Source organism: Bufo bufo, chromosome 1, assembly GCF_905171765.1.
Source record: "Bufo bufo chromosome 1, aBufBuf1.1, whole genome shotgun sequence".
NCBI lineage: Eukaryota > Metazoa > Chordata > Amphibia > Anura > Bufonidae > Bufo > Bufo bufo.
In genome coordinates this window covers 488640392-488666042 of record NC_053389.1, presented here as the reverse complement: position 1 = coordinate 488666042, position 25651 = coordinate 488640392, and the positions used below count along the sequence as shown (strand labels likewise).

The 25651-nt window shown below is 40.6% G+C and overlaps 1 protein-coding gene across 1 annotated transcript in view; it reads left to right on the top strand.

Annotated features, from left to right (window-relative positions):
- The window catches only part of CAPS2 (calcyphosine 2), a 120670-nt gene extending 95547 nt beyond the window's left edge, over positions 1 to 25123 (top strand). The window contains exons 14-20 of the mRNA XM_040410028.1: positions 5276 to 5352; positions 5538 to 5692; positions 18685 to 18804; positions 21992 to 22088; positions 23437 to 23620; positions 24344 to 24860; positions 25058 to 25123. Of these exons, the coding sequence (XP_040265962.1) occupies positions 5276 to 5352; positions 5538 to 5692; positions 18685 to 18804; positions 21992 to 22088; positions 23437 to 23612 (625 nt within the window). The 3' untranslated portion in view covers positions 23613 to 23620; positions 24344 to 24860; positions 25058 to 25123. The remainder of the gene's footprint in view (positions 1 to 5275; positions 5353 to 5537; positions 5693 to 18684; positions 18805 to 21991; positions 22089 to 23436; positions 23621 to 24343; positions 24861 to 25057) is intronic.
- Positions 25124 to 25651: the final 528 nt, after the last annotated feature.

Sequence of the window (25651 nt, the reverse complement as noted above, 5' to 3'; positions counted from 1 at the left end):
CTTCCGTAGTGTTCCGTTCCACATCTCCGGATTTGCGGACCCATTGAAATGAATGGGTCCGCATCCGTAATGCGCAATGGCCACTGAATGGTGCCCGTATATTGCTGATCCGCAAATGCGGTCCGCAATACGGCAACGGGCATCACACGTTTGTGTGAACGAGCCCTAATATGAATCACAGTCTTAATATTAGACAAATCTACTATTCTGGAGCAAAGACCTTTATAAATTTAGAGTATCATAAATCCTACGCTAAATTGATGCTAGAATTCCATCAGTGCACCATAAACTTATCCTTCCGTATGTGCAACAAAAATGTGTATATGTGCCCTGAAAATGTGTCTGTGCACCAAAAAAAGTAAGCTAAGTTTACCTATAAGTTGGCATGGTTTCACTTAAAAAATACGCCAAATATTTGATGCATTTTTGTTGCATGCACCTTTCCTGCAAAGCCACATCCCTTTAGCACAAAGTCACGCCTCCTTGTCACACAAGCTTTAAATGCTTAGGGCATTCTATAGTTTGACTACTCTATCTGTAAAGAACTTACTCCTATATCTTGTTTCTCCTGGACCTCTGAATTCTATAAAAGTGTAGTATTAAAAAGTATATAAAGAACAAAAAGAAATGACCCAACAATATCCATCATCTAATTCGTTTTGTTTCAGCCCTGGCACTTATCAGACATTTCTTACCTCTCTTTTGTTCCCCTGTGGCTTCTCTGCCAGCTTCCAAATGAAGTAGGCCATTACTACCGTGGTCCTATTGAAAAGAGGAGCAAACACTAGTTTGTCAGGTGATCACTTCTTTCATGCGTCTTCATGTTAGATGCTCATTACTCTGTATAAACAGGAATACGTTGCCAACAAACAATGAAACTGTCTGGGGACGAACAATCGTGGTAATGATCAGTCACCACCATAAATGCAGCAAATGGGTAGGCAATGATCAGGAATTAACTTCCTCCTTCCCAATCATATAAAAAATTGAGATATGAACTGTGTGAATAAATCCTTAACATTAGTAATATAATTTACTATTAGCAGAACTTAATCAGTGAGTTAGAACTACACTCCTCATATACACTCATAAAAATAAAAACAATATGCACCAGGAAGGAGTTGTTAGAATCGAGTGAAACTTTCGAATGTGTCAATGTAATGATGATATATGTAGTGTTAGTCTGAAAGGATGTTTAGTGGGAAAAACTGTACAATTAAAAGAGGCTCTAGTACCATGTTGGGATGCCTCTAGCCTCGATGCAAGATGAGGTACATTTGGCATGGAGACATACAGGTTCTGTATGGTATCCTGCAGCCCACAAATGTTGCAGCTGGGCCTGTAGATCCTGCATACTCCTAGGTTGCTAAAGCTGGCGGTTCCATAAATGCCCAAATGGTGATAAATCTGATGACTGGGTAGGCCAAAGTAGTGTTGCAATCTGATGGAAACATTCCTGGGAAACGCTTGCTTTGTGTAGGCAAGCATTATCTTGCTGTAAAAATGGCAGTTGGAAGCAACACAGAGAGGCAACACATGTGGCCACAGGATGTCCTGCACATATCTCTGAGCCGTCATGTCCCTCGTATCACTACCAGGGACACCAGAAATTGGGGCAATGTGTCGCTCCACAGCAAAGGCAGGATAGAAGCCCTCCACATGTGGCCTCCATACTCAAACCTGAGCATGGTCGGACCCCAAACACTACGTGGATTAATGTCTAAAGACAATATGGTTCCAGTTTTGTAGCCGTCCAGGTTTCTCGTTCGCGAAACCACTGCAAGCAAAGACGACAGTGGCTGGTTGTCAATGGCAGGAAGCATAAGAGGCACCATGACAGCAAATTTCCTTCTGTTAAAGAGGACCTTTCATCTGTTTAGCCCTAGTCTAATTAGGGTCTTACCTTATAGGGCGGCCCCCACTGATGTCATCACACTTTTTTTTTTTTTTTTTTAAAGACCCCCTACCTGGCTATGAGCGGTGCGCTCTGATTGGATGCGCTCACAGCCAGTGAGAAGAGAACCGCTCCAGTCTCCGCCTAGTATAACCAAGTCGGCTAATTAGAATATAGGGCGCTGAAATCAACGGGGGACGAACAGGGGGTCTTTGAAAAGAAATAAAGTGCAATGACATCAGTGGGGGCCGCCCTATAAGGTAAGACCCTAATTAGACTAGGGCTAAACAGATGAAAGGTCCTCTTTAAGTACCTGGAAATGGTCTAGGCTGAGACAAGAGTGTGTAATGAAGGTGACACCTTTGGTTGGTGGACAATGAAACTGCGGGAGCTGCTCGTGCTTGTCGGCAGATCATACTGTCCTCTCTAACTGGTGGTTTGTATGGGCTGTCCGGAGCCTGTATGGCATGTGTGCTCTCATGTAACCATTGCTCCCAACATCTTGTAACAGCTAGGCCAGAACAGCCTCGATGGTAGGCAGTTTGTTGGAATGATCATCCTGCTTCTCTCAGTCCAGTGATGTGATCCCTCAGTCCAATGATGTCTAAGAGTGTGTCATAGAGACATGCCTAGCAGTCATCAATCTATCACCAAGAGCCTTTTTATAGGGCAGCAGGGGAAGCACTTTTACACCCCCTTATGCCGAGACATTGCATGCCCAGTTTTGCAGCAACCCAGCATTTCTATCTGGGTGTGTAATTTTATTTTTTCTCAGTGACTGTACATTGAATGCAGAAATCACGTGGGCCTGTAATGGTATTTCCTGCATTTACTTTAAAGTTCTGTTTCCATTTATAGAAACTGGCAAATAATACTGGCTCATTGTTTTCAGTGCACCTGCATAATTAATCTAATTACATCCCCAATTACTAGCGCTTAGAAGACTGCATGGCCAGACAAGGCTATAAACAGGCTTCACCGCTAAATTATAATGCACAGCGCTGTCAGTGCTGACACTCAGAAAATCAATATTAACTGTAATGTACTATAGATCAGGGATGCTCAACCTGTGGCCCTCCAGCTGTTGTAAAACTACAACTCCCATCATGCCCAGCTGTAGGCTGTCTGGGCATGATGGGATTTGTAGTTTCGCAACAGCTGGAGGGCCGCAAGATGGATTCATTTTTTATCTTTCCTTTAAATAATGGTTTTCACCTTAATATATAAAACAAAAGCCATGGTATAGATTTTGGTAATGCAGAATAATACAAAATGTCATTTATTACTACATTTTATATCTGCAAAAAATTATGAGAAATGGTCGAGTGATGAGGCCCAAGTTTTACTATTTATAGACATCAGTATTTGTATTGATATGTGAAATCTTTGGAGACTCTGTGATCATTCCCATAAAAAAAAAACTTAAAAGGGTTTTCCAGGATTTTTTTACTGATAACCTATCCTCAGGATAGGTCATCAGTATCTGATCGGTGAGGGACCGACACCCGGAACCCCTCCCGATCAGCGCCACTGCCTTCTCGCAGCTTACCAAGCACAGCGCCGTACATTGTATAGTGGGTGTGCTTGGTATTACACTCAGCACTATTCACTTAAATGGGGCTGAGCTGCTCCTAGGCCATGTGACCGATGAACGTGTCGTCACTCGTCCTAGGAAAAGCAGAGGAGCGCCGCTACTTTCTCTAAACAGCTGATCGACGGGGCTCCTGGGTGTCGGACGCCCACCGATCAGATACTGATGAACTATCCAGAGGATAGGTTATCAGTAAAAAAATCCTGGAAAACCCTTTTAAGTTTTTTTTTTAAGGGAATGATCACAGAGTCTCCAAAGATTTCACATATCAATACAAATACTGATGTCTATAAATCAGTAAGAAAATCTCAGAAAACCCCTTTAAGTCAGAAACCAAAGCTAGAACCCACCCAGATTTTTAGGCCTCATGGACATGGAAAAGCTGTATGCCCCAAGGGTGTGTGATGGCCTAGGAAGTGCCTGCGGCTGCAACATTGTATTACAGACATATATTCTTTCCTAGAAGCAATGTCTCCATAATTTTGCTTCTGATAGAATATAGCTAGATTTTTTTTTGGTATGGATCAATAACTGTCTATTACTGTTTGAAATTGGAGGTATACATAGTCTTGTATGGATGCCAGATTACAGTGCAATACAGGTTAGTAGAAAAGTATAGAGACCTAAATAAATTGAAAATGGTGGATGGGAACGCCATTCTTTGTGTGGCATGTTGCTAAAGGGACGTGGAAAATTTGTGAGGGGCAGTGTTCAACACGGTGGCCATTTTAAAAGCCACCATTTTGACTTGGATCACCCCACTCTCCTGTGACAGCCTCCGGGGCTACAATGTGCGCTCTTGCTGAAGGACGTCAAGGCGCTTATTGTTCTTGCTTCGTCTGTGGAAGTTTTGTCTGCCATAGTGGATGGATAGTCTGTTAGGGTGCCAAGCGTTGAAATACGCTGCATTGAGTCAGGTACTGCACTCCTCGGAGATCAGCACAGTCTCTGTCCTCTCCTCGCGTGTTAATCTTGCAACCATATCTGTCTCCATCTGATACTTATGTCATATGCTCCCCTTCCCACTTTGTTTTCAATGGCTGCCATATTGGACACAGTCACTCACAGATTTGCCTACTTCTTTTAGCAATATACCACCAACAGGATGGTGTTCCCAACCACCGTTTTCCATTAAGTATGTCTCCATACTTTGGGGCCACACTGTACAACTGAGATGTTGTAGGGAGCTAAAGAACGGTTGTATGCATGAACCCTAATACTTTGTTCACTGCCTTGCAGCATTTGGTTTCTCTGTATGAATTTGGTTATATCTTCATTGAGTTACACAAAAAAGACCAATCCGGATAGAAACTAATAAATACCTTTTATTCATACATAATTCATAAAATACAGCTTAAAATCAGTTGGTGGTGCAGACGCACATAAGGCAGTAAAATGCCCTTACAGGAGATAACAGGATATGTGCCAAAATATAGGACGGTCATACATAAATAGGATATAAAGCCACCACATAAAGTTTCACAAGATCATCACATAAAGTGCCAAGTGCCTCACCACGAATGGATAGATAATCCCGACCTCCTAGATCCCCACATGGTCGCATAGGTATACCTACAAGTAAAATCTGTATCTCCCGCGTCCTGACACGCGTTTCGCTCAATGCTTCATCAGGGGGTAGTGCACTACTACTAGTCAAGAGCAAAGGTGAGGAAGAACACATCTATAAATTACTCAATGAGAGATCTCTTTTAATGCATATTACTTTAGCACATTTATTGTCTTTCCTTTGAGACACAGAATGGAGCACTTCATGGAAATTTGTATTTTAGGGATATTTGTGAAGGAAACAAGTTGGACCTAGGCGTTCACTGGAATGATGAAGAGAACATTCTTTTGGCAGTGCAAGGTGGGTAGTAATTAATTTCTCCCTGACCTTCACTAATTATTGAAGTTATTTTGTATGCCGGTCATCTGCCACATTATCATATCATTGGTATTTCTGTGTTCTCTTTGTGCAGTCTTGTGGTTTTTAATGATATACAGTTTAAAAGACTATCTTTAGCACCCGTAAATTATTTTCGTTTTTTGTAGATGTTATGAAGGAGAAACTGAAGAAGAGAGGTGTTAGAACTTTAACAGGATTAGGGAAATACTTAAGACAACTTGACGGAAGTGGATCTGGATGTTTAGGAAAAGCAGAATTCAAGCAGGCTCTTCAGCTGTACCACTTGGATATATCTGAGAAGGTATGTCTGATTTTCATTGCTACTGTGCTAATGATGTACCAAATTGTGTAGACATGTACACTAGATATGTAATATTAGGAGCTTTACGTGGTAATACGCTTAGCATTCATCAGTGTTTTTTTTGCGAGGTGAATGTAATGTCCACGCTCCAGCGGTGCGATCCTTAGCCTCGGCGCGGCCGTACCAGGAGACACGCACTGGTGAGCCACGCCTCCTGATGACGCGACAGCATCCTTAGTAACCGGATACAGTGCTCTGTTTCTTGCTGCAGCGAGCATGTGCTGGGGGAGATTAGCAGTGGGCTGTTTGCTCAGCTGCTCTATTTCTGTGTGCTAGTCTTTCTAACTAATGGAGTGCCGAGTCTTGGACCTATCATGTTCTGATCCAGGGACTCAGCGCTCTATTTAAACCCCTTCCTGGCCATACACCAGTGGCAGTGATAGTCTCTGACTCACTAGCTGTGTTCTTGGTTTCTTGTTCTTGTGCCTATTGGATTGCTCGTTCCTCTGACCCTGGCTTGTCTTCGGACCACTCTCTATCTCTCATTTGGTACTGGGTTGTCCGTCTGGTTCTGATCTGGACTTGTCTTCTGCCCACTCTCTGTCTCTTGTTTGGTACTAAATAGCTTGTCTGGTTTTGACCTTTACGTACGACTCTGGTATTGTGTTTGTCTGTCTTTTTGTTTGTCCAATCTGCACTGAAATAGGGTAGGGACCATAGACCACTTGCGTTCTAGCTTTCTAGGGCTTGTACTGCAAGTAGGTAGGGAAAGCGGGCTGGGTTCTAGCCTTAGGGCTCACTGTCTTTGTCTGTCGCTACCTACAGTCATAACAGTGAAACAGCAAAAATGGCTAATCAGCCATTTTAATTTAATTTCCTGTTACAGCATTAACTATGAGATAAATACATTTTGATTTTAATAGTTTGGGCATTCTATATCTATTTATTTTTAATATGGTGAAAGCGGGGTGATTAGAATTGTAATATTTTTTTTTTTTAGATTTTAAAAACTTTTTTAACCTTTTTAAAATCCCCATAGAGGACTTGAACATGTATGTTGTAAAATGGCTGCCTGTCTGTAAGTGATGTTGTCAGTAAAGTTTTGTGTAAAAAATAACACCGCACACAGAGATCTGCTTCAACATAGAAACTGACAGACTTGATGGTGAGGTGCTGCTGCAGGTAGTAATACTGTATATACTGTATATTTTCTGCTCCCTAGTACACTACTATTTACGTGTTAGAAACCTGTACAGTTAACTAAAAGCCATGTCACATGATACTTGTGAGGGTCACCTGACAGCTCACATGAATGACACCATGTTTAGTCCTATTAGCTCTCCTGTGGACTATAACGGGCCATACCATTTTTTTTCTTAAGGTGAGGCTTTTATATGTATATAATAAAAGGTCTGTGAGCAAAAGTTAAATAGTTGTATATTACAAAATTGTTTAACCTCCTATTCTCAAAACGAACAATTGAAATCATTAAATCCAGAGTACCCCTTTTACTTGGAATTCTTAAAAATGTGTTTATTTTAAAGCAGACAGCCCCATTAAGTATTTTTTATGTATTTTACTTCTATTGTTAGCGACCTTTCACTTCTCAATTAACCAAGACTTTATTGTGTAACTGACTATTTTAGTTGTGGCCATTAATTAGATATGATACTGATCATTCAGGATGCAGTAGGAAATATAATATATTTGTATCTGAAATACACACCAATCGATACAAAATACCCTGAACATGATTTCAGTTGTTATACAAAAAAACTCAACAGTAAAGTCATCTGTGCCTGGTAACAACAAAAATAATAGCGGGGAATAATTTATTTTTTGTGCTATGTATCTATATAACACGGTTTCTTCAATCTCAATGAAATAATGCTTCTGATAAAATAAACTTTAGTGCACAGTGATTCCACAATCATGTATGAGCTTAAAATCGCTACCTCTTGAGGAGGATAGGTAAATGAGGCAGCTGGTCCAGGCGGACCAGAAGGTACCTGAGAAAGGTACCAGAGGTACAGGCGTTGTCAGCAGGACCGAAGCAACAGTGCAAGACCGAAGGATGAGGCAGAGGCGAAGTCAGACGAGCAGTAGGTCAGGGCAGGCCACACAGGTAAAGGTTAGGCAATCCGGATCGGCAACAGGAGAGTCAAGGCAAGCAGGCAGGGATAAAACGGGTAGCAGAATTCAGGAACAGAAGTACACGTCAGGAACACAAGAGGATATCAGGAACCTTAGCAGGACACAAGGACCTTGACACTGAGGCATCTGGGAAGGGGGCTGAGCCACTTATATATGTGCAGGAGGGCTAGGATTGGTTGGCGAGGTCACATGATCCAACCCATTAAACGCAGGAATTGATGCATGCCGGCCTTTAAGGAAATGTTGCAGGAAACAAGCAGCAAGCATGCTAATTAATGGGGGTCAAGAGACACCAGTGCCTAGGACTAAAAGGAAAGGCAAAACTTGTAGTCAGTAACAGGCCAGCGTCAGGGCAGGCAGCGTATGTACAAATCCATGAAACCACACATGGGAGTTCGGCAGCCGGGCCAACTGCTTGAGTGCAAATGAGGGCCAGCAAGTCCAGGCTGTTGGAACAGAAGCAGTTATGGCAGCAGGGTTTAGTGGGGTGGTGCTCAGGACTGCCCAGGGAATTCAGTCAGTGGCGGGCATGGGCTGCCAACATAAAAGTAATGTACACCTTACGCCCTCTGTTCTTTGGTCCAGACTGTGCCAGAAACTTTCAGAAGCATTAACGTTCTTTCTTCAGGCGCAAAGCCCTTCTAGTCTGCCAGGCAGAAAATCTTTTCTCTCTTCATATCATACTCCTGACTTCAAATACACCCTCTACATCAGTAGGAACATATGTGAATACAGAGGATTTAGTGTAGTAGTTAAGCATAAGAGGAAGACACAAGGAATGAGAATGCGGAGAGATGAAGACAATTGGAACCTAGACTGGGTTAATTTGGCTGAGGACTTTGAATTCCCCCAGGAACCAAAGGTCAGATTTATAACATGGAACCTTCAGGCGGATATGTACTGATGACAACCAGACTCTGTCTCCAAAAGAGAATTATGGATAGGCTCTTCGTTTCTTGCCTGCAGATTTTTTTTATGGATGCATAAATCTAAGTCAGGGAAGCCTTGGTCTGCAGCCAGATCTGCCAAAAATACTTGGCAGCGGCATCTACAGCTGGCACATCAGTGGATAGCTGCAGATGCTGCAGACCATGGTGCTGTGAATAAACAAAGAATGACGATTTGTCTGCAGACTTGGAGTGGTGGTTGTCACAGAACTCAGCCCAAAGGTGCAGGGAAACCCAGTCATCTTGCTTAGAGGAGACAAAAATACATAAATAGTTCTTCAGAATCTGGTTGATTCTATCTACCTGCCCATTATACTAAAGGTGGTAGGCAGAGGAGAAGTCCAGGTTAACTTCCAACAACCTAACGAGTGATCTCCAGAACCTCTAGATCAGGGGTGCACAACGTTTCCTGGTTGGGGGCCACATTGCCAGACTGAACCAATGACGAGTGCCGAAATAAAAATGTAATGGTGTATTAACAACTGAAATATTGTACTTATGGCATATTGAACACACATTATATACCATTAATGTCTAGTTACACTTCCAGGACTCCATCTAATGGTAGAAATACATGAAAAATACATGTGAGCAGCCACAAGACATAGGCATACATGTCTGTTACCAGATGGTTGGGGGCCGCACAGAATGGTATCAAGGGCCGCATGTGGCCCCCGGGCCGCAGGTTGTGCACCCCTGCTCTAGATGAATTGTACTCTCCTATCTGAAACAATATGTTGAGGAAGACCTTGTAAATGAAAAATGTCCTGGATAAACAAACTGGTCAATTAAACAGCAGAAGGCAGTCCAGGCAAGGGAATGAGTGCTATTTTTGAGAAACGGTGCACAACCACCCAATTACCATGCATCCACAGGAGGCAGGAAGATCAGTCATGAAGTCTGTCCTGATGTGTTACCATGGAGTATCAAGTATTGGTAAAGGAAGAAGTAGTACATCTGGCCTCCACCTAGGCAACAAAATCTTGGACATCTTGTTAGAGAGTAGGCCATGAATAGTTCCTGTAGATGAGCTTAATGGTCTAAGGAACCGCTGTATGACCACTTTATGAGCCATTTTAGACTTACGTCCTCAGGTGATAATATACTTTTGTCTGGCCCTAGGAACATATGTTTTCCCTGGAGGGAAGTCCTTAAAGGAGTTATCCCCTATTTTTTTTTACTTATGTCCTATCCTCTGTGCTTGGTAAGCTGCAAGAAGAATTAATATAACCCCATAAGGTCTGAATTAGCGTTAACTGCGGTGACTGGGATACTCAAAAACTAATATCTACACATTACAAAAAATGAGTAAACAAAATTCCCATAAAAATACTGTTTATTAAATAATGCCGATAAAATCACATAGCATTTTTTGCAATAAATATATATTCGGTATCAACATCCGTGGAAATATCTAATACATAGCACCATTTTCATTCACAATTAACCCCTTAGGGACGCATGACGTACCGGTACGGCATGTTTCCCGAGTCCTTAAGGACCCATGAGTCCTTAAGGTACGTCATGAGTTTAAAATGAGATTGCGGCGCTGCGGGTGTTAATCCGAACAGGATGCCGGCTGAAATCATTCAGCCGGCATCCTGTCACAACGCCGGGGGGGGGTCATGTGACCCCCCCCCGTATCAGCGATCGCAGCAAACCGCAGGTCAATTCAGACCTGCGGTTTGCTGCGCTTTCTGCCGATTCTGATCCCCGCGGTCCCTGACTGCGGGGATCAAACTTTAAAATGCCCCTTATAAAGTTTTTTTCACCCCCCCTGCACCCCTGAATGATATTATGGCGGCGGGTGGTGCAGGGGGGGTGTTGCGGGAGGCGGGCGGTGCGGCAGGCGGGATCGCGATCCCCTGCCCGCCTCCTCTTGAATAATCGTTGGTGTTCAGTGGGTATACCAGAGTGTCAGCACATTGCTGACACTCTGGTATAAACAGCTGACATCTGTGATGCGATGTCAGCCGTTTAACCCTTTCCATACCGCGGTCTGTACGGACCGCTGTATGGAAAAAGTTAACAGTAAGATGGGGCTCCCTCCCTCTCCCATCTGGGGGCTGCTGTGCCTTTGCAGCCCCCCGACAGGATGGGGTGACAGTGGGAGGGAGCCCCCCTCCTTACCCTTCCCCGTCTGCGCAGTTGTGGCCACAACTGAGCAGATGGGGAAGGTTCCCATGGCAACAGGACGCCTTCTCAGGCATCCTGCTGTCCATGGTGCTGAAAAGATCTGTGCTAAAGGCATAGATCTGTTCAGACAAAGTGTAAGTAAAATACAGTACAATACCCTATATAGTGTACTGTACTGTATTATACAGACATCAGACCCACTGGATCTTCAAGAACCAAGTGGGTCTGGGTAAAAAAAAAGTGAAAAAAAAGTGAAAAAAGTTAAGATAAAAAAAAAACATTTATCACTGAATAAAAAATAAAAAAATACACTACACATGTTAGGTTTCGCCGTGTCCGTAACGACCTGATCTATAAAATGGTCATGTTACTTTCCCCGCACGGTGAACGCCATAAAAATAAAAAAATAAAAACTATGAGGAAATTGAAATTTTGCCCACCTTACTTCCCAAAAAAGGTAATAAAAGTGATCAAAAAAGTCGCATGTACGCCAAAATAGTACCAATCAAACCGTCATCTCATCCCGCAAAAATCATACCCTACCCAAGATAATCGCCCAAAAACTGAAAAAACTATGGCTCTTAGACTATGGAAACACTAAAACATGATTTTTTTTGTTTCAAAAATTAAATCATTGTGTAAAACTTACATAAATAAAAAAAAGTATACATATTAGGTATCTCCACGTCCGTATCGACCGGCTCTATAAAAATATCACATGACCTAACCCCTCAGGTGAACACCGTAAAAAAATAAAAAATAAAAACGGTGTAAAAAAAGCCATTTTTTGTCATCTTACATCACAAAAAGTGTAATAGCAAGCGATCAAAAAGTCATATGCACCCCAAAATAGTGCCAATCAAACCGTCATCTCATCCCACAAAAAAAGAGACCCTACCTAAGATAATCGCCCAAAAACTGAAAAAACTATGGCTCTCAGACTATGGAGACACTAAAACATGTTTTTTTTTGTTTCAAAAATGAAATCATTGTGTAAAACTTACATAAATAAAAAAATTGTATACATATTAGGTATCGCCGCGTCCGTCACGGACGCGGCGATACCTAATATGTATACAATTTTTTTATTTATGTAAGTTTTACACAATGATTTCATTTTTGAAACAAAAAAAAACATGTTTTAGTGTCTCCACAACCTGCTCTATAAAAATACCAGATGATCTAACCTGTCAGATGAATGTTGTAAATAACAAAAAAAAAAAACGGTGCCAAAAAAGCAATTTCTTGTTACCTTGCCTCACAAAAAGTGTAATATAGAGCAACCAAAAATCATATGTACCCTAAACTAGTACCAACAAAACTTCCACCCTATCCCGTAGTTTCTAAAATGGGGTCACTTTTTTGGAGTTTCTACTCTAGGGGTGCATCAGGGGGGCTTCAAATGGGACATGGTGTCCAAAAAAACTGTCTAGCAAAATCTGCCTTCCAAAAACCGTATGGCATACCTTTCCTCCTGCCGTGTGCCCGTACAGCAGTTTACGACCACATATAGGGTGTTTCTGTAAACTACAGAATCAGGGCCATAAATAATGAGTTTTGTTTGGCTGTTAACCCTTGCTTTGTAACTGGAAAAAAAATATTAAAATGGAAAATCTGCCAAAAAAGTAAAAATATTGAAATTGTATCTCTATTTTCCATTAAATCTTGTGCAACACCTAAAGGTTTAACAAAGTTAGTAAAATCAGTTTTGAATACCTTGAGGGGTGTTGTTTCTTAGATGGGGTCACTTTTATGGAGTTTCTACTCTAGGGGTGCATCAGGGGGGCTAAAATGGGACATGGTGTCAAAAAAAACAGTCCAGCAAAATCTGCCTTTCCTAAAACCATACGGCGCACCTTTCCCTCTACGTCCTACTGTGTGCCCGTTCAGTAGTTTACAGCCACATATGGGGTGTTTCTGCAAACTACAGAATCGGGGCAAGAAATATAGCATTTTGTTTGGCTGTTAACCCTTGCTTTGTTACTGGAAAAAATGGATTAAAATGGAAAATTTGCCCAAAAATTGAAATTCTCAAATTTCATCTCCATTTGCCAATAACTCTTGTGCAACACCTAAAGGGTTATCAAAGTTTGTAAAATCAGTTTTGAATACCTTGAGGGGTGTAGTTTCTAGAATGGGGTCATTTTTGGGTGGTTTCTATTATGTAAGCCTCACAAAGTGACTTCAGACCTGAACTGGTCCCTAAAAAGTGGGTTTTTGAAAATTTCTGAAAAATTTCAAGATTTTCTTCTAAACTTCTAAGCCTTGTAACATCCCCCAAAAATAAAATATCATTGCCAAATTGATCCAAACATGAAGTAGACATATGGGGAATGTAAAGTAATAACTATTTTTGGAGGTATTACTATGCATTATAAAAGTAGAGAAATTAAAACTTGGAAATTTGCAATTTTTTACAAATTTTTGGTAAATTTGGTATTTTTTTATAAATAAAAATGAATTTTTTGGACTTCATTTTACCAGTGTCATGAAGTACAATATGTTACGAAAAAACAATTTCAGAATGGCCTGGATAAGTCCAAAGCGTTTTAAAGTTATCAGCACTTAAAGTGACACTGGTCAGATATGCAAAAAATGGCCAAGTCCTTAAGGTGAAATAGGGCTGAGTCCTTAAGGGGTTAATAAATAATTACGTGCACTCTTGGATTATATATAGGATAAATAATCAATGCAAGCTGAAGTGACATCTAGAGAAAAACATCCTCATTAATAAGATCAGCCCCCGCACGAATCTACAAGTGTACAAATCCAAATGACTGCTAAATGATTTAGAAGTGGTTGGTAAGGCACATCATACCTTTAAATTTGTTGGGAAGGTGGTCGCTGGCTCATCGACGCGCGTTTCGCCGTCTCGCTTCCTCAGGAGGAGTAAGTGGTTAGAGGGGAATGTATCTGATTTTAAAGGAAGTAACTCCAATGAAAGGTGGCGCTTTGTGTCATGTGATTCATGCGGTGATTGCTGATCAGCTGGTGTGGCGCATGACGAATCCTATATCGCCACGTAATATCTGCTTCCGCCCTTCCCCTGAGTCGCACGGCAGAGAGGGCAGTCCCACGTGATGAACATGTAGACTGACATCGCCGGCGCCCGATCTCCTTGGAGACTGAGGAAAGCGTACGTGCGGAGGACCTTCATGCGCACTGGATCGCGGTCAGCAATGAACACTGAATCTATATTCTATTGGTAAATAGTGGGGCTGGAATAGAGAAAAACGGTGAAGATTAACTATATTACCTATAAATCAATGGACTAAGTGAAAGTGACTATCTACATGTTTCAATAATTGATTATATATCTTAATATATTAGTGAATTAATATATAAGAAAAATATTTAAAACGAAATCAATTTTTACCTCTGTAGTGGTATTAAATTCCTATACAATAATAAAGTGCTTAACGTGCTTATTTCACCAGATGTTATAATAAGAAGTGAACATATCAGTATTCTTAATAATTACTATACCTCCTATTTTAAATAATATAATTAATAAAGTGCCTATCTACTTTTTACCATCATGATTATTAATGAACTCATCAATCTTAAAAACCATTACTATATCTATTATTTCAATCGGTATCTTAAAATACAAAATGTGCAACAAATATACAAAAATTGATGTGTACGTGATAAAAAATGAAATTTAAATAATCTTTTAAAAGGTGCCCTTTATATCTCACTATCAATAATATGTGTACTTTTACATAATAAACTCATATTATTAAAATTTTTCTATTAGTTTTATAATCTTTACCAAAATATTTGGCTAGAAGCTTTTTCACATCAAGTCTATCTCATTATATAAGGTGCTTTGCAATAAAATTTCTGAGGTTCCCGTCCCAATAACTCACGTGGGACTGCCCTCTCTGGCGTGCGACTCAGGGGAAGGGCGGAAGCGGATATTACGTGGCGATATAGGATTCGTCATGCGCCACACCAGCTGATCAGCAATCACCGCATGAATCACATGACACAAAGCACCACCTTTCATTGGAGTTACTTCCTTTAAAAATAGATACATTCCCCTCTAACCACTTACTCCTCCTGAGGAAGCGAGACGGCGAAACGCGTGTCGAGGAGCCAGCCACCACCTTCCCAACTAATTTAAAGGTATGATGTGCCTTAGCATCAACTTCTAAATCATTTAGCAGTCATTTGGATTTGTACACTTGTAGATTCGTGCGGGGGCTGATCTTATTAATGAGGATGTTTTTCTCTAGATGTCACTATAGCTTGCATTGATTATTTATCCTATATATAATCCAAGAGTGCGCGTAATTATTTATTAATTGTGAATGAAGGTGGCGCTATGTTTTAGATATTTCCACGGATGTTGATACCGAATATATATTTATTGCAAAAAATGCTATGTGATTTTATCGCCATTATTTAATAAACAGTATTTTTATGGGAATTTTGTTTACTCATTTTCTGTGGTGTGTAGAACCTGCAAGAAGGCAGCAGCGATCATAGGAATGCTGCTGCCTTCTCAAAACAGCTGATGGGTTGGGGTCCTGGGTATCAGACTCCCACCAATCAGATACTGATGATATCCTCTGGATAGGTTATCATAAAAAATATAAAAAATCTCTTTTGAGCTGTACTAGAGCATCAGAAATGATGCGGCTTGGGTCAATGATGTGCTAAGGCAACCCAGGTCAACTACAGTGACCATTGAGCATTTTATTGGAGGAACTTTTCTGAGAGAGAACATTTTCAGGTCCCATCTCCAGTAAGAACTTTTTCAAGTCATTAGGGTGATGTACAATCAAGGCAGAGGAGAAGGCTTGCTTGAGGGTCTGGAATGCTGATTCTGTTTCCCTAAGGTCCATAGGACTTGACCAGTTCAGAACAGAAGAGCTTTTCTGGGTCTGTCGGTATACCATGGTTGGAGATGATATACAGTATCCCAAGAAAGAAAGGGAAGTCTTCTAACATTGAGAGTTTAGTTGATCAAAAGGCCCCTGTGCTCCCAGAATTATTATAAACGTGAGATAGGAGTTGCTTCTAGTACCTGCATTGGTTTTCCAGCTCTATAAATACCTCAGGCAGGGCTATGGGTTGGATTAGAGGGCTCCATGGCCTTAGTAAACTGTTACACTTGGTGGATCCCTAGTATTTACCATTTAATCCCTATACAGGAATATGGACTTTACTGCAGGGCCACTATCTCTTGGTGTAGACTCCATATTGTTGGCTTCTGACCCATGGGGGCCAAGAGACACTGGTGCGTAGCAGTGAAAGGACAGACATAGTTCCATAGTAACTGGATGAGGTTAAGGCAGGCAGAGTATGTGTAAATCCATGAAGCAGTCCAAAGATTAGGGTAGGCAGTAAAGGATTAATACGGAAATCGGGCACAAGTCGGGTCAGACAGCGGAGAATCAGGGGCACACATATTAGTACACAGATAGACAAAAGAAACAGTGCACCTTTGCAGTAGCTAGCACAGTAGATTAGCCTATTCCTCAGGCACCTTCCCACAGTGGAAGTTGCCATAACTACCCCAAGGTTGCCAGCCATTGGCTGGTGAAGATTAGGGTGCGTGCAAGTTGGCCCATTAAGAGTTGGGGAGCACTAGTGCACCCTACAGACAGACTGGAGAAGCATAGCCGATAAGCGCAGGCCACAGTATTTCAGATTCTGGTAGCCGGGCCCACTGGAGGGCAGAGGAAGGCCAGTGGGTCCAAACTGGGCATTCTTTCTGTGTTTTATATGTTGGGGCTTTATGTTCAGTGCATACACCAGGAGATTTTCCCAGAATATGCACTAAACTTGGCCTTATAACATGGAAAATGGGACATTTATTAGTACTTTTCAGAAATGGGACGTTGATTAGATCACATTCTTAGTTACAGTAGCATGCAAAATTATGGACACCCTTAAAGGGGTTGTCCGAGTTATTTTTTTGTTCTTTCTATGTTCCTAACTAGGCAAATATAACAGCTTTCCAATTAACTCACTTTATCTCCAGTGGCTGATTTCTCAGATTTCACTGAGGGTCACATGACCTGTGATGTCAGCTTCTCTCCCTGCTCGGATAAACTTTGTTTACAAGCCTGTAAATGAGACGTCACTGTGCTGCCACGCCCCCCTTCACTGCCTCTCTCCTAGGATTCTTAACCCCTTCATCTGCACACACAGGGTATCTGCAGCAGTGACAATTCTGGGCACTGGAGCTGACATACTAGAGAGAGCATTGCACAAGAAGGTAGGGGGAAGATCCTGTGTGTATTAACAGTGTCATTATACAGCTGGGACTTGTAGTTCTACACATACAACATGCTGCAGAGTCTCCCAGCAGGCAGACATGTCACTCAGGGCAGCTCTTGTATTCACTCCCTTAGCAGTGTCATTATACAGCTGGGACTTGTAGTCCTACACATACAACATGCTGCAGAGTCTCCCAGCAGGCAGACATGTCACTCAGGGCAGCTCTTGTATTCACTCCCTTAGCAGTGCGGGGGGAGGGGCAGAGAGTGTTTTTATTGCATGTAAACAAAGGGCCAGAAAAGAACCAGGGAAATTAGGAAATAGATATATTTTTTGCATAAAACTTGCTTAGCTTAGTCATATATTGCTGCCCATCAGATTTTCAGTGCTATATATATATATTTTTTTTCATAACTCGGACAACCCCTTTAATGTTACTTGAATACTTTGGCAAGTATCACAGCTTGTAAACTCTTTTTGTAGCCAGCCAGGAAGGGATTTTCATCCATTCTTACTTGCAAAAGACTTCCAGTTCTGTGAAATTCCTGGGCTTTCTTTTGAGGTCTATCCACAGATTTTTAATGATGTTCAGATAAGATGACTGTGAGGGCCACAGTAAAATCTTCAGCTTATGCCTTTTGGGGTAGTCTATTGTGGATTTTGAGGTGTGTTTAGGATCATTTGTAGAAGCAATCCTCTTTTCAACTTAATTTTTTTTTATAGTTAGTGTTATGTTTGTTTCCAGAATCTTCTGGAATTTAATTGAATCCATTCTTCCCTCTACCTGTAAAAGGTTTACCATGCAAAACCTTCGCAACAGGAGCACTAAGCCTACAATGTAAAATGCTTCTGAATTAAATGTAAGAGTCTGCAGGACTTCTCCATTGTGCACTAATTCTCTGAAGCTACCCTGGACAATTTTACTTCTTCCTAATATTTCTAGTTTTAAATGTCTTCTCAAGGATTTACTAATTGATGACCAATCTCTAAGGTAGGTCATCAGTATCAGATAAGCGGGGGTTCACCGATCAACTGTTTGGGAGTAGTTCTGGAAATAGGTACTAGAACTACACAACTCCATCCATTGTATAGTAGAGTGAGCAGGTTAACCAGCTCCGTTCACTACACAGTAAATTGAGCTGTGTAATTGTGGTGCCATGCTACTTCCTATTAGCCGATTGACGAGGGTGTGGGCTGTTATCACAAGAGGCTTTTCTCCCAAACAAAATTAGTACCATGTACTTAGAGGTATCACTACTCCTGTTCTATTTAGATTGTAAGCTTTTATAAGCTCTTATGGACAAAGGACTCTCTGTTTTCAACTCTTGTTCATGTGTTTTAATTACTTAATTACACACGTTTTCCTTTTTCTGATTACTTGTAAATTAACTTACTTGCTATTTACCGTCTGGATCGTGTTGGGGGGTTATATAAATTATTATTATTATTAGTAGTAGTAGTAGTAGTATAAAATGTGTTTTTAAATTCAATATTGAAATCAAGTGTTTCATATTTCTTCAGATCTTTGAATCCTTCTGGCTGATCCTGGATGAAAATAATAAAGGAAGAGTAGATTGCGGAATCTTTGTTCGGGCTCTTATTGGGGAAATGAATGAGCACAGAAAATCATTTGTTCGAAAGGTTATTTTGTTTTTAAATTTACACTTTGTGCTTTTCATTTTCGAGAGTTTATTGTAAGTGGACAATCACTCTTTATTGTCTCTAGGATACTATGTTTCTGAGAACAGTAGAGTGCTGTACTATACATTACTAGTCTCGTGTTTTATATAATCTGCATTATGAAATAATAAATCTTCATTTCACGTTAGTGAAGCAAGACATCTTTTAATCTAAACTGTTCATACAGTAAATTAAAGTTACTATTACCGTTAACAGCTATGAACACCTCCAGGGGAAATTTTTATTATGTTTGCATACTCATTTTGGGCTAAAAATCATTTTTTCATAAATTTTTATTAAAGACCAACTGAAAAAAATTATCTTTAGCCCAAAATGAGTAAAATGAAAACATAATAAAAATTGATCCTCAAGGTGTTCATACCCCTTAAGAATTACCTGTTTTGATATTTATATCTCGATTTTAAAGGGTTATCCTAATGTTATGTGATGGCATTTTGCTAGGATATTCCATCACTTTAATATTGATGTGGCCCAGACATCTGGGACCCCTACCGATCCTGATAATAAAGGGGGCACAGCTGGTTTTCAAGTTTTCCCTTGGCGATCTCTGTTACCTAGTGGTTCAGGCTTTGCTGGAGTCACTGCACAGCAAGTAGCCAGGGCATAACTGTGCAGAGAAAAAAGTGAACGAGCACAATGCTAAATGTCCTCTTGGTTCACCTCCATCGATCATTAAAGGTGTTGTCTAGCAGGATACAATTTTTTTTTTTCAGCAAAGGAACAGCATGGGTTAAAAAAATAATAAATAAGCATTACTACTTCATTGATCTTCTTTTGATCCCGTTCCAATACTCACTGGGTACCATTTGCTGGTCCCAACTTGACACACAGGAAATTGCGTTACATGCTTGCTCATCCAGTGATTGAATGAGCAGGCATCTACAGGCATTTCATGAGTATCACCCTGGGACCAGGAAGCGGAGACCAGTGGAGAGCCATTAAGCACTGGAATGGCAGCAGCTGCAGATTGGTGAAGTAAGTAGTGCTTGTTTTTTCTTTTATTAATCCAGCCCCTTATTTAAAAAATGTATCCTGACAGACAACCCCTTTAACCACCTAACTGTTTTGTCCAAATCCAGCTCGGGCAGTGGGAAAAGTACGGTACTTAACTATGCTCGGGCAGAAAGTGGAGGGGTGGGCTGCTTTAGATGCTGCTTTCTCATGAATGGTAGCAGCTAGAAACATGCAACTGGTCTTGTTTGAAATGCATTCCAGGCTTTCATACAAGACCAAAGTGACAGCTAAAGTCCAAGCAACAGAGGAGAAATCACTGTTAGAAATTGAGTCGGGAATAATCGCAGGTAAAATCTGCTTTCACTTTTAGCTGCATTTACAGTATCCTGAATTCTATCAATAATATCTTCCCCTGTACTGAACCTACTGCTGTCATTCAGGTATTGTCTGAAAGCTTGGAATGTCATATCTCTAGCTGGTACCAAACCAGAGATATGAGCAGCTAAAGCAGTCCCCCCCCCCCCTCAGTCTAGAGGAGAATGAGGGAGCACTTGCAGAGCTGAAAGGCTGCAGGAGGAGAGAAAAAACTGTAAAATATGCATAAATGTGACATCATCATCATTGTAGTGACCCAGATAATAAAATTATAATATTTTTACCACATAGTGAACGCTGTAAAAATAATTCCACAAAATAATGTACGAATTGCAGTTTTTTTTATCTTTCACCCTAAAAATAAAATAATAAAAGTCATTTAATACACTGTATATACCCCAAAATGGTTACTAAAAATCTACAACTAATCCCTCAAAATAAAAACAAAAAACATTTAGAAAAAATTAAAAAGTTATGACTGCTAGAACAGAAAGGGGGAAAATATTATTGATCCTTAAGGATAAAATTAATGATGTCACTAAGGGGTTAAAAATGCAATAGTGTACGCCAACAAGATTTACTGCAGACACACATAAAAAATCTTTTATGGGAGAGTTTTCCTAATTTTAACTTGACGGTTAAGAGGTTAAGTAATAACACATCCTAGCAATATGCCCTTATTTTTTAAGATGGGAATACCCCCTTGAACTGAAATTTGTGTAGCGTTTTGTGTTTGCTTCACAATATATAATTGTAACGGACAGTGGGGGTGGACTCACTGTGCCAACTGACCAATTTGGCTTTGGGCTAGCCCTAAGGGTGATATCCTGGCAGTCCTATGTTTTTTACCTTTTAACTCCTATACAGGGATCTGGTCTTTGCTGCAGGGGAGTCACCAAGTTGTTACCTCTTGGGATTGTCCCGAAGTAGTTGGCAGCAATATTTGTAATGGGCTGAGGTAGGACAGGCAGAGTTTGTATACGAAAGAGTAGTCACTGGTCAGGGCAGGCAGCAATAGATTAATCCAAAAAACAGGCTATGGTCAAGACAGGCAGCGGAAATCAGAGCTGGTAACACAGTCAGACGTATGGTACATGGGCAGACGGTCAGAAAAAGAACACCTTTACTGGTAACTATAGTACTAGGAAACCTAAAGCTCAGTAACCCTCTCCTAGGAGAAGATGCCTTAAAGAGCTTTTAATATTGATAATCTGTCCTCAAGATAGGTCATCAATATCCGATCGGTGGGGGTCCGACACCTGGCACCCTCGCCGATCAGCTGTATGAGGAGCCGGCGCGCGCAGTGCGCATGTGCCGTCTCTCGTCTCTCTTCCTGTTTACCCCTGCTTTGCCATAGACAGCAGCAGTGAACAGGAAGAGAGATAGGAGACGGCACGTGCTCCTTATACAGCAGATTGATATTGATGACCTATCAGGAGGATAGGTAATAGGATGGAGAAGACTAAGGGTGCATACGTGTTGGCCCTTTTAAGAGCCAGGGAGTGCACACATACCCTAAGGCAGAAGACCTAAGAGGAAAGAGTAGGCCGCAGCCTGAAACAGAGCAGCAGGACATCAACGGCCACATGGAATGCCGATGGCTGGACCCACTGCGGATGACAAAGGAGAGTAGGCAGGTCCAGACCGCCGGTAAAGCAGTTTGGAGAGCAGGTTAAGTGACGCAGTGCCTGTGCCCGATTTAGAGTAGCAGGCTACCTGTAGGAACATGCTGCCACCTTATCAGTGATGTTTATAGTTTGTTTATATTATACAATAAATTGTCTTCTTCTTTTCTTAGGCTTTTATGAAATTGGATCCTAATAAAACTGGTTTGGTATCTATGGTAGACCTTAGAAAGTTTTACTGTGCCAAAAAACATCCACAAGTTTTGGCAGGTGAGTTTACATCTAAAAGTGAGGGCAACAGTGCTTTTTTATTTGACCATTCTGAATGGCAGAAAATTACTACATGTGCACTGCAATCTTACTACTTAAAGGGGTTCTGTCATGAAACATATTCTCCATGAAAGAACCCCTGCACCTGAATCTGAATACTTTTGTAATTGCATGTAATTAAAAATTCAGTATAGCCAATAAGTTATTCAAAAAAATTTGTCTGTATAGCGCCATCTGATTAGTTACTATGGGCAGTTTTCCTTTACACCATTTTTCATAAATCTCCCCCAAAGTATTGTATTTAGGTCAAATAACAATGAAAAAAGACAAAGTAGAAGGGAGAGAGAATGACTTTTTTTTATTGGATTCATGACTTATTGTGTCGCTGAACTTTGAAAAAACCTTTAATATGCCATAGCAACATGACATATCAAAGGTTTTGATTGGTGGAAGTCTGATTGCTGAGACTCCCCAATCACTAGAACAAGTATATAGAAGCGCAGAGGATGGAAGCAAGGCAGACTCAATAGAGTCTGAGACTCAAAAGTGTATGTGTCTGTCTCGATTTTGTCTCCTGCAACGAGGACAGAGAGCGTGCTATGTGAGCGCATCTCTCTTCTTGTTCTAGTAATAGTTGTGGGTCATAACACTCAGTCTCAAAACCTGTGACATGTCAAAAGTTTTTGGAAAGTTCAGTGACACTTCAATGTTACTGAACAAGGTTGCCCTGTTGAAAAAAAAACAGAAAAACATGTTATCAAGTGTAGAAAAACTGGTCTAAAGAGGCTTATCTCCATGAAACAAAGTTTGTATATTCATCTTGTCGCAGGTGACAGCCATGAAATCTGGAAGCTCAAGTATTCCCACTCATTAGTAAAAATAGCTTTTTACATTGCTTTGAAACCGTTTCAGTCTGATTCATACATGTGAATAATTAATGATAAATTACCTCCAAATTCTGTGTTGTAAAAACAGAATCCAGCGTGTTAGCATTATATTAGACATATGGTGTTACTTCTTTATTGTGCCTTCGAGAAACCTCTGTGAATGCTCATTTACAAGCATGTCAATCCATATACCAATGTGTTTTAGCTCCAAGTCCCTGGGGTACCGCGGAGGCCAAGTTTATAACATCTCCCTGCATGTGTCCAATTTGCATAAACTCATTACTAATTACATTTAATTGGAAGTGATTTGCATATGCTTTGGATGCCTGTAAGCCTATTTATGGCCCATGAGACCTGGAGTAAAGGAACATTGCCATTTGTATTATGCAACAGCATGTTTATTTTGTACAATTGTAAGCTTGTAAAGGAAAGTCCCAGTTTTCTTTTTTTCCTCTTTTTAGGTTCTTCATCAGAGGAGGAAATAAAATCTGCATTTTTGGAAACATTAGAGAATGCTTGCAGTAATCCCCATGAAGTATCCTACTGTGAATTTGAAGATTATTATGAAGGACTAAGTATTGGCATCATGTCTGATGAAGACTTTGTTAATATTTTAAGAAATTCTTGGGGCATATAGGGTACTGTCAATTTACAGTAAAGAGTAGGTATAGCGGTACACGTTCAGTGGATATATATTAAGTCTCAGCCTGAAGGAACGTTAGAAATGAAAATAATAAAGATTTTATTAGAATCAGTGGAAAGGGGTAATAGATAAAACCAGGCATACAGGGAATCAAAGATGCGGAGAGGGATGAGGTAATAAGCCGTCTGACACTCTGAAGGCCTGACTAGTAGCCTGTTGCCAGCTATCGCTGAGCGATCTGATGTGTTTCGCTCAATAGGCAGGGCAGTCTTAACAAGTGAATTTGTACCTACACTGGCTGTCCAGACTTGAGCGATTTGAAGCGTCATATACCGCTCACCTAGCAGGGCAGCGCTAACAGGGTGCACCAGGACCTATTGTAGCTGCTCAAACTTTGCAGACCATCCACCCTATGGCTCAATACAAAGAGCATTAGTACAGATGTAAAGTGGATTAGATCTGCATATGTCAGTCCCTGGTCTAAGTGCAGCGATATTATAACCTGGTTGCTATAGGCTACACTTACATCAGTGTGTCCCAACACTGAGCGATAGCTGGCAACAGGCTACTAGTCAGGCCTTCAGAGTGTCGGACGGCTTATTACCTCATCCCTCTCCGCATCTTTGATTCCCTGTATGCCTGATTTTATCTATTACCCTTTTCCACTGATTCTAATAAAATCTTTATTATTTTCATTTCTAACGTTCCTTCATATAGGGTACAGTGCCTAGTACAAGTGACCTTCAGTATGATTTATCCAGTTTTAAAGGAAAGAATGTACTTTTAATCTTTTTACAAGTAGATTTACTCTACCACTGGGTGACATTTTCAGTGCTTAATCAATTAAATGTAGCAAATTGGACTTCTGATTTTATGAGTTCTTGAATCTGTTATTTCACATGTAATTATTCCTTTAATTACTTTTGTACAAAGGTATTTCATTAATTATATATTTTAGATATAGAACAATAACTTTTAGGCCTTTTTATGCACACAGTTTATGCACATGCAAAAGCAAAATCAGATGTGGATTAAAGATCAGCGAATTTCCTAAAATTTGTTTCGGTCCGAATCATCCATGGAATTCAATTCTAATGCTAATTGATTCTTTGCAAAAAGAAAATGTTGTAAATACTTGGAAGCTATCTGTCTTTCTCTCCCTCTCCTTTTGGAGGGCAAACATGCTGTGACTAGCTGTTAATTTAAAGGGAATGTTTTTATGTTAAACTTATTTTAAAAAATGTGGGTGATTTAGTCAGCACAACCCTGTATGCAGGTGCACATCGCTATGGCGAAATACATATACAAACGCAAAACACAAATGCAATAGCACTCTGCAACCAGCATTCTGCCCTGCCTCCATGCTGGATGAGGCATTGGTGTACATTTTGGCCAAAGCGTAATAAGCCACTCACCACGTCAAGGTCGCCTCTATGGAGTTTTGGTAATGTTATTTGTAATTTTCCATGTCAGTATCTATATTAAAAAAAATCTAAAACCCTGCAGTTTTCACACTGTCAACTAAGCCTAATAATAGGCGCCACTGTTTGCTCTGTTCAGAATACTTTTCATCATTATCATCACAGGCAGGATTACAATGACAGATAACACCTCTATCTATATATAGATAACATAGGATCCACCATTTACAATAGGTGATTGTCAAAGCTTATCTTCTCCCTATGAACAAGTCACAGAGCATGCCTAGAAAACTCTCCCGTAGAAGTCAATGGCCCCCCCCCCCTCCCCCGACCATTGTGTCTAAGGCCCATGGTGGCTGCTGTAAAGCATATCTCTAAATCCTGTTAAGAACAGCTCAGGCAAGATGGCAGCCCCCATAATGATGTTGAGGAAGTAGAAAAAGAAAAGCTGCAATCAGAAAATCAAAACAGATTGGGAAAACAGGGCATGTGCTACTATCTGATTTTAACTGGCAGAACAATAGGTAAGAGTGTGATCCTATAAACTTTAAAGTACAGTAGAAGAGAAGGGGAAAACACAGTTAATCTTCATATCACATCATATCACATGAC